The sequence below is a fragment of the Scyliorhinus torazame genome, chromosome 17, assembly GCF_047496885.1.
Source record: "Scyliorhinus torazame isolate Kashiwa2021f chromosome 17, sScyTor2.1, whole genome shotgun sequence".
Lineage (NCBI taxonomy): Eukaryota > Metazoa > Chordata > Chondrichthyes > Carcharhiniformes > Scyliorhinidae > Scyliorhinus > Scyliorhinus torazame.
The window spans coordinates 9,751,228-9,764,266 of NC_092723.1; the positions used below are offsets into that span (position 1 = coordinate 9,751,228).

At 52.0% G+C, this 13,039-nt stretch overlaps 1 protein-coding gene across 1 annotated transcript in view; it reads left to right on the top strand.

Moving 5' to 3' along the window:
• Window positions 1-13,039, top strand: part of LOC140393701 (ras-related protein Rab-7b-like) — a 44,110-nt gene that overhangs the window by 21,196 nt on the left and 9,875 nt on the right. Inside the window, exon 4 of the mRNA XM_072479995.1 lies at window positions 2,547-2,762. Coding sequence (XP_072336096.1) covers window positions 2,547-2,762 — 216 coding nt within the window. The remainder of the gene's footprint in view (window positions 1-2,546; window positions 2,763-13,039) is intronic.

The following is a 13,039-nucleotide window of genomic DNA, read 5'->3' on the forward strand; positions in this document are numbered from 1 at the left end:
TAGCAAATATTTATCCCTCGATCAGCATGGCTAAATCAGATTAGCAGGTCGTGATCTCATTGCTGTTCAGCCGCTGTGTTTCGTACATTTTAACAGTGAGTACGCTTCAAAAGTACTTTGGGAAGGACCTGCCTTTGGATGGACCTGTAGATCCCGCTGGGGGGGGCTGGAAAATACCAACCATGGAGGAAAATTGGGAAAAACAAGTGAAAGTATAGGGCGGGATTCTCCCATGCCGCGCCGTATGGGAGAATCGCCTTTGCGCCAATTTTTCCCGCGGTGCCGGTCCGACGCTGTCAAGCGATTCACCGAGGAGCGGAGAATCGGCGCCATTTGTGCCGGCATGTTTGGCGCGGCGCCGGTCGCGGGCCGCTGTCCGCAGCGGGGCCGTCGATTCTCCGGCCTTGATGGGCCGAGCGGCCACGTGGAAACGGCAGAGTCCCGCCGGCGCCGTTCACCCCTGCTCGCAGCCGGCGGGAACTCTGCGCGTAGGGTTGGGGGGCGGCCTATGGGGGGGGGGGGAGAGAGGCGCTCCTTCACCAGCGGAGGGGTGGGGCCTCCGATGGGGTCTGGCCCGCGATCGGGGCCCACTGATCGGCTGGCCGGCCTCCCCAGCCCCGACCCTATTTTATTAGGCGGCCGGCCCCGAACCCCCCACGCCATGTTGCGCCGGGGCCGGCGCGTTGAAGAAGTCACGCATTCACGGTTTGGCGCGGCCCAACTGCACATGCGCAGGTTGGCGCCTCCCCCAATGCACGCCAGGAAGTGAGGCTGGAGCAGCGTGAACCCGTGGGGCCCAGAATCGCTCGTGCTCGTGCCCGTTTCGCGCCGTCGTGAAACGCAACGGCGTTCGCGAATCGCACCCATAATGTCTACCAGTCTTAAAACAGTTAAGTAGAATTGACAATATACTGGAATGGCATTGAACAGTTTTAATTGTTCATTTTCAAAGCTGATTCACATTGAAATCACAATTGTTACTTGGTTCGAATGGTGCTTCTGTTATCAATTACTAGCCGCTGTGGGTTCGGTGGACAATTCATGTGCAGAGGCAACAAGTTCTTAAAAATAATGTGGAAGCTATAAGGCTATTTTGCAAAGTAATTGGAGGAAGTGGCAAAGATTGACCAGCAACATCTGTAGCTCAGTCAATGTTACACAGTGATTTAAAAATGTCAAATTTCTACATTTTTCTTCTTACTTTTGCATTTTTCATTTAATCTTTCTTTCTCCTTAATTCCCTTCTTCTACCCATTTTGATTTTAACTCATCCTACTTCCTCCTCTGTTGTTCCTCTGTTTCATTCTCAAACCTTAAATCTCATTGTTTAAGGGGACGCGGGCATTGGTTCTACCACACACCGAGGTCCAAGATGCCCCATCTCTTGATCTCCTCTATTTAATGCTTTCTGCATTGTGAATAAATAAAAAAATGTTGGTGAATCCTAAATAAGGCCAGCAAAGTCTTGAGCCAGGGTTAATCAACGAGGGGCAGCTCTAATGGGAGGCGATTGTTTTGTGCCAATGTCACGGGACTATAGCTATTCCAGGGGTCCAGGCGAATGCTCTGGAGACAGATTCAAATGGCAAATTTTAAATTCAAGTGATTTTTAAGAATCTGGTCAACTAACGGTGACCACAAAATGGTATGTTGGCCTTCATAGCGAGAGGATTGAGTATAGTAATGTAGATGTTTACTGCAATTGTATAGGGCATTGGTGAGGCCACACTTGGAGTATTGTGGGCAGTTTTGGTGTCCTGATCTGAGGAAGGATGTTCTTGCTATGGAGGGAGAGCAGCGAAGGTTTACCAGGCTGATTCCTGGGATGGCAGGACTGTCATATGAGGAGAGACTAAGTGGGTTAGGATTATATTCATTGGAGTTTAGAAGAGTGAGTAGGGATCTCATAGAATCTTTAAAAGTTCCAACAGGATTAGACAGGGTAGATTCAGAAAGAATGTTCCCGGTGGTGGGTGAGTCCAGAACTAGGGGTCACAGTTTAAGGATAAGGGGTAAACCTTTTAGGACTGAGGTGAGGAGAAATTGCTTCACCCAGAGAGTGGTGAGTCTGTGGAATTCACTCCCACAGAAAGTAGTTGAGGCCAAAACTTTGTGTAATTTCAAGAAGGAATTAGATATAGCTGTTGGGGCTAAAGGGATCAAGAGATATGGGGGGAAGACAGGATCACAGTATTGAACTTGATGATCAGCCATTATCAGAATGAATGGCGGAGCAGGCTCGAAGGGCCGAATGGCCTCCTCCTGCTTCTATTTTCTATGTATCTGTGTATCTATGTAAAAGTTGTCATCGATCATCTCGTTTATTGGTGTACTCCAGGGGAGGAAGTCTGCCATCCTTCCCTGGTCTCATCAACGTGTGACTCCAGACTACAGCAATGTGGTTGACCTCTAACTGCCCTCAGGAGCAAATGTAGATGACTCACAAATGCTGGATGAATGAAAATAAAGTTTGTTGACTGACTGTGGAGCTCCAAAAGGGGCAGCCATTTGATCCGATATTGACTGTCTTTTGTTCATCAATTCAGATCTGGGACACAGGAGGCCAGGAGCGCTTTAAATCACTGGTGCACTCCTTCTCGAAAGGATCAGATGGCTGTGTGCTTGTATTTGATGTGACTGACCGAGATTCTTTCTATGCCCTTGAAGGCTGGAGAGAAGAGATATTACTGCAGATTCCTTTGGAACATCAGGATTACACTTTTGTTGTTTTAGGCAACAAGGTTGATATAACTGAAAGACAGGTGAGTCATTATTAAAACCCATACAAACGTACAGTACAAAAGGAGGCCATTCGGCCAATCACCTTTGTCATAGCTTTTTGACAGAGCTTCCAAACTGTCCCACATACATTCCCTTTATCCCCACGTTTTTATTTTTTATTTTCAAGTACAGAGTCAATGGGTTGGATTCTCTGTTTCAGTGCTGGCTCAAACGGAGAATCCGCAGGCGTTTTACGACGCCAAAATTGGCGCCCTCATCGATTCCGGGACCAGCGAGGGGCTAGCAGTGGCGCTGGGTGAAACCCCCGGCTCCCGCTCAGAAAACGGCTGCAGAATGACCAGGTCCCTGGCCGCTCGCGACCTGTAGCAGTCACAAAGTACAACATGGCGTCGGCCGTACGCGGACCCGACTCACACCATCCACGACCCCACAGGTCACCCCCTGGCCATCCCCCACCAGACCCCACAGCCCTCGCGGAAGCCCCCCCCCACCCCCCCCCACCGGCCAGCTTCACCGATCCCGGCTGATTGTGGTGGTGCTGGATACAGACTGCAGCCGCCACGCTGGGTTCCAGACCACTGGGGCCACACGTCACCCGCTCGGCTGGGAACATCGGGGGCGGAGCATCACGGGAGCGGCTTCCGATGACATGGCATCGCCACTTCCATGGGGGTGGAGCATGGCTGATGGGCGACAAATTAGCGCCGGCCCCAGTTTGGGCGTCGGAGTCCATTCTCGCCCATTACGAAATTGGTGTCGGGCAATGGAGAATCTGGCCATGGTTCTTTTGAAAGTTACTGCCACTGATCTTTCAGGCAGTGGATTCCAGATCATAACAACGGCATGATTCCGCCACCGGGTTGTGTCCAGCATGGAGCCGGATGCACAAGTGAATCCCACAAGTGCCAGGCGCAAAGCCTCACACTACTTACCCGACTCACTCCCCCCCGCGCAACCTGGGTCACGCCCTCGCTGGGCATCACACCATCAGATTATTTAAATGAGCCGATTTAAATACCCGGACTCCCCTTTCACCCGGCACCCAGGATTCATCGGCCTGCGAGACCTCATCAGGGCGCCGATCACTACTGGCTTCTACAAACATGGACCAGGCACGACAGCACCTCGGGGCGGGGGGGGGGGGGTCCCGCCGGCCAATAGAGACCCCCGGGTGGTCGGGGATAGGGCAGGTTAGTATCCCAGCACTCCCCCGGCACCTGGGCGCCGTAGCACTGACAGCCTGGAACCCTGGTAGTGCCACCCGGCACCCTCACAATGTCAGGCCGGCACTGCCTGGGTGCCCAGTTGGCTCTGCCAAGATGTCAGGGGCACTGCCAGGGTGCCAGGTTGACAGTGCATGATCGGGACTGGGGGTGGGGGGGGGGGGGGGTCTTGCCCATTAGAGGGGGCGAGGGGGATTCCAGGGACCTGGAGAATGTTGGGGAGGGTGAAAGGGGGGGTGGGACCAGAAAGTAGGGACGGGCCTGAAAGTGGGGGAGGTGGGGTGCAGAGATCGAGGCTGCCGGTCAAAATGGCGGCCTGATCTGCAAGGAGCCGACAAAAGCCTGGTCTGGGTGGGGAGAAACTTCCAGAGGCCCAAAAACCCGGCAAAGTGCCGGTGAACAGTGGGGTGAATATCGGCGCTGCAGCCACCGAGAAACACCCACCAGGAAAGGCCTTCCGCAGAGTCGAGTGCAATGGTTTGGGTTTGGGCCAGGATTCACCTCCCATGGCGGGCGCACAGACAAACACCACCAGCTCTGAATCCTCCCAGCTGCACACAGGCGCGAGGCAGGGATACCCACTGCTGTTGCTCTGGCAATCGAGCCACTGCCGATCACCCTCAGAATGGCAAATGGGTGGAGAGGTATTCAGAGGCGGGACAGAGACTTTGAGTTTCACTCTACGTGGATGATCTGCTTCTCTACATCTCAAACCCCCCCGGGCCAGCATGGGAGGGATAATGAAATCCGAAAGGCATTCAGAGCCTTCTCGGGCTACAAACTCAAGCTGAGCAAAAGTGAGATCTTCCCAGTGAACCCACAGGGGGAGGGACAGGGCTGGGGGGACTCCCGTTCAAACAAGCTGCAAACCTAATTCCGCCACCTGGGGATCCAAATGGCCCGCGACGGGACACGGACCCACAAATGGACACGATGACTCTGGCAGAGGAAGTCAAAAGGGACGTGCAGAGGTGGGGCCCACTCCCACTCTCACTGGCAGGGATCAAGATGAACGTACTGCCCAGATTCCTCTTCCTGTTCAGATCCCTCCCGATCTACATCCCCAAGGCTTCTTCAACATGATGGACAAGCTAATCATGGCATTTGTGTTACGGGGGGGGGGGGGGGACAAATCTGAAAAAGATCCGACAAAGAAGGAGAAAGGCCGTGCCCTCCCAAACCCACAGTTCTACCACTGGGGCGGCCACAGCAGAAAGAGTGAGGGGATGGGTGAAGGAACCGGGAGATGGTTGGGTGAAGATGGAGGAGAGTTCCTGCACCGGGACATCCCTCCGAGCCCTAGTAACAACCGCACTCCTATCGCTCCCGACCAAGCACTCGGGAAGCCCAGTGGTAGTAGCGATGCTCCGGACGTGATACCGAATGAGACAGCAGTTTGGTGTAACTGAAATGTCCACCATGGCCCCAATCTGCAACACCACAGGCTAACTCCCGCAATAATGGGCGCCTCCTTCCAAAGTTAGAGACAGGGCAAGGGGACATTGACGGTTAGGGACATGTTACACAGACGACAGAGTAGCAATCCTGGAGGAACTCATGGAGAATTTCCAGTAATCGAAAGGAAACAAACTAAGACACATACAGGTCAAAAACCTCCTCCGTAAAGAAACGCCGACGTACCCCCAGGTACCAGGACATTCACTAATCGAGGAACTGCTGGACGCGGGCGAACTAGGGAAGGGAAACTGCGGTGACCTGTACGGGCGACTGTTGGAGGAGATAAGCTCCCCGCTGGACGGGACAAGGGAAAAATGGGAGGAGGAGCTAGGCATAGAAATAGAGGGAGGACTCTGGATCGAAGCAATGCACAGGGCGAACTTCACCTCCTCATACGCAGGGTTGAGCCTAACGCAGCTAAAGGTGGTGCACAGAGCGCACCTAACCAGAACCCGAATGAGCAGGTTCTTCCCGGAGGTGGAGGACAAATCCAAAATGTGCCAGGGGCCCGGCCAACCACACCCACAGCTTGCCCCAGACTTATCGGGTACTGGACGGCCTTCTTTGAGTCTATGTCCAGGGTTGTGGGAGTGAGGATGGAGCCATGCCCAAAAGGGGCGGCCTTCAGGGTTTCAGATCATCCAGAACTCTTTATCGAGAGAGGAGTTGACGTCCTAGCCTTTGCCTTCCTGATCGCCCGGCTTGGCTGGCGATCGGCAGTGGCAGGCAAAGAAAACGAGAGAGACAAGGGGCCAAGCCGCAGGAGGCAGGCCTGAGGGCAAGCTTAATATGAAACTGTGAATAGACACTGCAAATACGTGCTTTGGCCACAAGGGGGACTATAACAGATGTTTGCCGACTAAAAGGGGACCAGGGCCGTAGCGGGAGGGAAGACAATTGCCTGTAAATATATCTGCTGGTCTCTTCTTATTCTTCCCTTTTATGTAACTTGTGAATTGTGAAGTGTAAAATGTGAAAACCCAATGAAAACATTTTTTTAAATTGTGTCGATCAGTACCCCTGGGAGGCTCCCTCAGAACCCCGGGTTCTGCGGGACCCAGCGTGTTCTAGAACATTCTGGTTTATTTGGAGGTTGCCAGGGCAATGGCATGTGTGTTCCTCTTTCTCTGAAAGTGCAGCATTGCCTCCGACTCCTGGAACTCTGAGCAGGGAGTGTCATCAGCTGACCGACTCCTGTAATTGTAAAGCACCCACGTTCCCCATCTGGGACCTTACGTTCTTTGGAAAAAAACTGCCTATTTTCTCGTCACCTATTTCATAATTGTGGTCGATTGGATTGGATTTGTTTATTGTCACGTGTACTGAGGTACAGTGAAAAGTATTTTTCTGCGAGCAGCTCACAGATCATTAAGTACATTAAGATTAGTGGGAGGCTAGAGGACTGGGAAATCTATAGGGGGCAACAGAAAGCTACTAAAAAAGCTATAAGGAAGATTATGAGAGTAAACTTGCTCAGAATATAAAAACAGATAGTAAACGTTTCTACAAATACATAAAACAAAAAAGAGTGGCTAAGGTAAATATTGGTCCTTTAGAGGATGAGAAGGGAGATTTAATAGTGGGAGATGAGGAAATGGCTGAGGAACTGAACAGGTTTTTTGGGTCGGTCTTCACAGTGGAAGACACAAATAACATGCCAGTGACTGATGGAAATGAGGCTATGACAGGTGAGGACCTTGAGAGGATTGTTATCACCAAGGAGGTAGTGATGGGCAAGCTAATGGGGCTGAAGGTCGGCAAGTCTCCTGGACCTGATGGAATGCATCCCAGAGTGCTAAAAGAGATGGCTAGGGAAATTGCAAATGCACTAGTGATAATTTACCAAAATTCACTAGACTCTGGGGTGGTCCCGGCGGATTGGAAATTAGCAAACGTGACACTACTGTTTAAAAAAGGAGGTAGGCAGAAAGCGGGTAATTATAGGCCAGTGAGCTTAACTTCAGTAGTAGGGAAGATGCTGGAATCTATCATCAAGGAAGAAATAGCGAGGCATCTGGATGGAAATTGTCCCATTGGACAGACGCAGCATGGGTTCATAAAGGGCAGGTCGTGCCTAACTAATTTAGTGGAATTTTTTGAGGACATTAACAGTGCGGTAGATAACGGGGAGCCAATGGATGTGGTATATCTGGATTTCCAGAAAGCCTTTGACAAGGTGCCACACAAAAGATTGTTGCATAAGATAAAGATGCATGGCATTAAGGGGAAAGTAGTAGCATGGATAGAAGATTGGTTAATTAATAGAAAGCAAAGAGTGGGGATTAATGGGTGTTTCTCTGGTTGGCAATCAGTAGCTAGTGGTGTCCCTCAGGGATCAGTGTTGGGCCCACAACTGTTCACAATTTACATCGATGATTTGGAGTTGGGGACCAAGGGCAATGTGTCCAAGTTTGCAGACGACACTAAGATAAGTGGTAAAGCAAAAAGTGCAGAGGATACTGGAAGTCTGCAGAGGGATTTGGATAGGCTAAGTGAATGGGCTAGGGTCTGGCAGATGGAATACAATGTTGACAAATGTGAGGTTATCCATTTTGGTAGGAATAACAGCAAAAGGAAATTATTATTTAAATGATAAAATATTAAAACATGCTGCTGTGCAGAGAGACCTGGGTGTGCTAGTGCATGAGTCGCAAAAAGTTGGTTTTCAGGTGCAACAGGTGATTAAGAAGGCAAATGGAATTTTGTCCTTCATTGCTAGAGGGATGGAGTTTAAGACTAGGGAGGTTCTGCTGCAATTGTATAAGGTGTTAGTGAGGCCACACCTGGAGTATTGTGTTCAGTTTTGGTCTCCCTACTTGAGAAAGGACGTACTGGCACTGGAGGGTGTGCAGAGGAGATTCACTAGGTTAATCCCAGAGCTGAAGGAGTTGGATTACGAGGTGAGGTTGAGTAGACTGGGACTGTACTCGTTGGAATTTAGAAGGATGAGGGGGGATCTTATAGAAACATTTAAGATTATGAAGGGAATAGATAGGATAGATGCGGGCAGGTTGTTTCCACTGGTGGGTGAAAGCAGAACTAGGGGGCATAGCCTCAAAATAAGGGGAAGTAGATTTAGGACTGAGTTTAGGAGGAACTTCTTCACCCAAAGGGTTGTGAATCTATGGAATTCCTTGCCCAGTGAAGCAGTAGAGGCTCCTTCATTAAATGTTTTTAAGATAAAGATAGATAGTTTTTTGAACAATAAAGGGATTAAGGGTTATGGTGTTCGGGCTGGAAAGTGGAGCTGAGTCCACAAAAGATCAGCCATGATCTCATTGAATGGTGGAGCAGGCTCGAGGGGCCAGATAGCCTACTCCTGCTCCTAGTTCTTATGTTCTTATGTACATGAAAAGAAAAGGAAATAAAAGAAAATACATAATAGGGCAACACAAGGTATACAATGTAACTACATAACCGGCATCGGGTGAAGCATCCAGATGTGTCGTATTAATGAGGTCAGTCCATAAGAGGGTCATTTAGGAGTCTGGTAACAGTGGGGAAGAAGCTATTTTTGAGTCTGTTCGTGCATGTTCTCAGATTTCTGTATCTCCTGCCCGATGGAAGAAGTTGGAAGAGTGAGTAAGCCGGGTGGTGTCTTGTTTACCTGTGTGGTCGGTATCACGTGCTACTCAATCCTTGGTTGATGGTGAGGTCTTCTGAATCTTGATTAAGAAGACCTGAACTCATCCAGTAACAACAAAGGTTTATTGAGTAACTATAACAACAAGTGCATGAGTTCTTTACTTTAACTTTGATACTGATGATAAAGTTAACAAGATCTAACACAGTGACTATATGTAACTCCACTAACTATCTGTACTATTCTGATATTACCCTGATCACAGTGCACCCAAGAGAGAGAGACTGAGGGAGACACAATGTGGTTACTTTATATACCCCTGTTGGTCCAGCCCTCTAGTGATCATGTGGTGCTGCTGATTACACATTAACCCCGTGTGTATATGCACAGATAGAGATCACTACAGGTGGGAGGGATCTTAATCACCTCTTGGGAAATAAAAGTAATTGTTTTTAGCCACATTGTGTGTCTGATTGGAAAAGAGAGAGCGAGAGAGACAGCAAAGGAAGGAAAGGAAGAAACAGAATTTAGTCTTCCATTGGAACTGACCAGGTTTCCAGTGTTAAAAAGCATTAAAGCTCTGCTGTTCTTGAACCAGCCAGTAGATGGTAGAGGAGGACCACACCATCTGACCCACCTTCCGATTTGTACACTGGGCAGACACACTCCATCAGACAGCTTCAACGCCAGCAGGAGTTTTCTGTGCAGTGAACCAAAGAGGAGATTTAGCCTCCAGCATCTCACGCATTCCCTTACAGAGGGTTCTTCAAGAACAAGCGGGCCACCAGAGTGAGAGACGACAGAACGCGGTCACCTTTCACCTGTCTTTGACTGACATAAAGTCACAGCAAATCTCCAGGATCCGGAAAGTGGACATTAAGCCCAGCTTGCAATGTTGGCATTCGAGCGCCACACGAGACTCCTCCTACTCTTTGTCATCGAACCCCATCAGTGTTACATCCTTCTGGGTCCTTTCTGCCTCGATTCCTTTTGATTACATTCGATGCGTTTTGCCTTTTAGCGAGTTCCACATTCTTGCCACTTATAGCAAGAAATCCCGCTGAATTTTAGACTGGATTTTTTTAGTGACTAACCTCTGGTTACGCCCCTAATTTAACTTTCACTTTTATTTGCAACGTTCCTATTTCCAATGAAAATAATTGCAAAGGTTGAATTTATTTCTGTTGAAGTTTTGTTGAACTGATTTGTTATTCACTCCAGAGCTGGTCTTATCCATTTGTTACTCGAATATGTTGATTCTTTGCTGGGGGCAGATTCCGTGGAGTCAGCACCTCAGCCCATTAGTGGTGCAAAGGTAATGTCACTGGACCAGTAATCCAGAGTACCTGCGTAATGCTCTGGGTACCTGGTCCAAACCTAATCTCCCCTCTCCTTAAATGGCTGCGCTATGGCTATTATTCAACCAATTAGAAAAGGGCGTACATCAACAACTCCAGAATGGAGGGTAAACCTGGAAAGGCAAAGAACTGATGTCAACTATGGGTCTTCAAATAAACAGGAAAGTTATAAATGTTTTCAAGAGACTGGCGGTTAAATAATAATAAATAATCTTTATTATTGTCACAAGTAGGCTTACATTAACACTGCAATGAAGTTACTGTGAAAATCCCCTCGTCGCCACACTCCGGCGCCTGTTCGGGTACACAGAGGGAGAATTCAGAATGTTCAATTCACCTAACAGCACGTCTTTCAGGACTTGTGGGAGGAAACCAGAGCACCCGGAGGAAGCCCACGCAGATACGGGGAGAACGTGCAGACTCCGCACAGACAGTGACCCAAGCTTGGAATCGAACCTGGGACCCTGGCGCTGTGAAGCAACAGTGCTTACCTTGCAGGTTATGGATTTCACGCTCTCCGGCTCTGCTCATCTTTTAATCCATTGCTCCAGCCTGGTGCACATTTCATATTCATCTTTTCTTGGGCTATGTGGCTTGTGCCATGTCCCAGGAAGTTCCTGATTGGTGTTGTTGCGAGGAAGAGCCGGGATAAAATGTTAATATCCTTGCTTTTTCCGTGGTGGTCGGACTGGGCTGGGGTGGGCTCAGCTGTCAGAGTGGGCTGGGTGGGCTGAGCTGTCAGAGTGGGCTGGGTGGGCTCAGCTTGCAGAGTGGGCTGAGCTGTCAGAGTGGGCAGGGGTGGGCTCAGCTGTCAGAGTGGGCTGGGTGGGCTCAGCTTGCAGAGTGGGCTGAGCTGTCAGAGTGGGCTGGGTGGGCTCAGCTGTCAGAGTGGGCTGGGTGGGCTGAGCTGTCAGAGTGGGCTGGGGTGGGCTGAGCTGTCAGAGTGGGCTGGGTGGGCTGAGCTGTCAGAGTGGGCTGGGTGGGCTCAGCTTGCAGAGTGGGCTGGGTGGGCTCAGCTTGCAGAGTGGGCTGGGGTGGGCTGAGCTGTCAGAGTGGGCTGGGGTGGGCTGAGCTGTCAGAGTGGGCTGGGTGGGCTCAGCTTGCAGAGTGGGCTGGGTGGGCTCAGCTGTCAGAGTGGGCTGGGTGGGCTGAGCTGTCAGAGTGGGCTGGGTGGGCTCAGCTTGCAGAGTGGGCTGGGTGGGCTGAGCTGTCAGAGTGGGCTGGGTGGGCTCAGCTTGCAGAGTGGGCTGGGTGGGCTGAGCTGTCAGAGTGGGCTGGGTGGGCTGAGCTGTCAGAGTGGGCTGGGGTGGGCTCAGCTTGCAGAGTGGGCTGGGTGGGCTCAGCTTGCAGAGTGGGCTGGGTGGGCTGAGCTTGCAGAGTGGGCTGGGTGGGCTGAGCTTGCAGAGTGGGCTGGGTGGGCTGAGCTTGCAGAGTGGGCTGGGGTGGGCTGAGCTGTCAGAGTGGGCTGGGGTGGGCTGAGCTGTCAGAGTGGGCTGGGTGGGCTCAGCTTGCAGAGTGGGCTGGGTGGGCTCAGCTTGCAGAGTGGGCTGGGTGGGCTCAGCTTGCAGAGTGGGCTGGGTGGGCTCAGCTTGCAGAGTGGGCTGGGGTGGGCTGAGCTGTCAGAGTGGGCTGGGGTGGGCTGAGCTGTCAGAGTGGGCTGGGTGGGCTCAGCTTGCAGAGTGGGCTGGGTGGGCTCAGCTGTCAGAGTGGGCTGGGTGGGCTGAGCTGTCAGAGTGGGCTGGGTGGGCTCAGCTTGCAGAGTGGGCTGGGTGGGCTGAGCTGTCAGAGTGGGCTGGGTGGGCTCAGCTTGCAGAGTGGGCTGGGTGGGCTGAGCTGTCAGAGTGGGCTGGGTGGGCTGAGCTGTCAGAGTGGGCTGGGGTGGGCTCAGCTTGCAGAGTGGGCTGGGTGGGCTCAGCTTGCAGAGTGGGCTGGGTGGGCTGAGCTGTCAGAGTGGGCTGGGTGGGCTGAGCTGTCAGAGTGGGCTGGGTGGGCTGAGCTGTCAGAGTGGGCTGGGGTGGGCTCAGCTTGCAGAGTGGGCTGGGTGGGCTGAGCTGTCAGAGTGGGCTGGGGTGGGCTCAGCTTGCAGAGTGGGCTGGGTGGGCTGAGCTGTCAGAGTGGGCTGGGGTGGGCTCAGCTGTCAGAGTGGGCTGGGTGGGCTGAGCTGTCAGAGTGGGCTGGGTGGGCTGAGCTTGCAGAGTGGGCTGGGTGGGCTGAGCTGTCAGAGTGGGCTGGGTGGGCTGAGCTGTCAGAGTGGGCTGGGGTGGGCTGAGCTGTCAGAGTGGGCTGGGTGGGCTGAGCTGTCAGAGTGGGCTGGGGTGGGCTGAGCTGTCAGAGTGGGCTGGGGTGGGCTCAGCTTGCAGAGTGGGCTGGGTGGGCTGAGCTGTCAGAGTGGGCTGGGTGGGCTCAGCTGTCAGAGTGGGCTGGGTGGGCTGAGCTTGCAGAGTGGGCTGGGTGGGCTGAGCTGTCAGAGTGGGCTGGGTGGGCTGAGCTGTCAGAGTGGGCTGGGGTGGCTCAGCTTGCAGAGTGGGCTGGGGTGGGCTCAGCTTGAAGTGGCGCAGTAGCTGCTGAGCGAGCTCTCGCCTTGGCGGTGCTGTGTGCATCTGGATGAGGGCTGCCATTGAAAATGGAGTCAGAAATGCTGCCTTGGCTGAAGAGCTCTGCGATGCGTGCCGTCA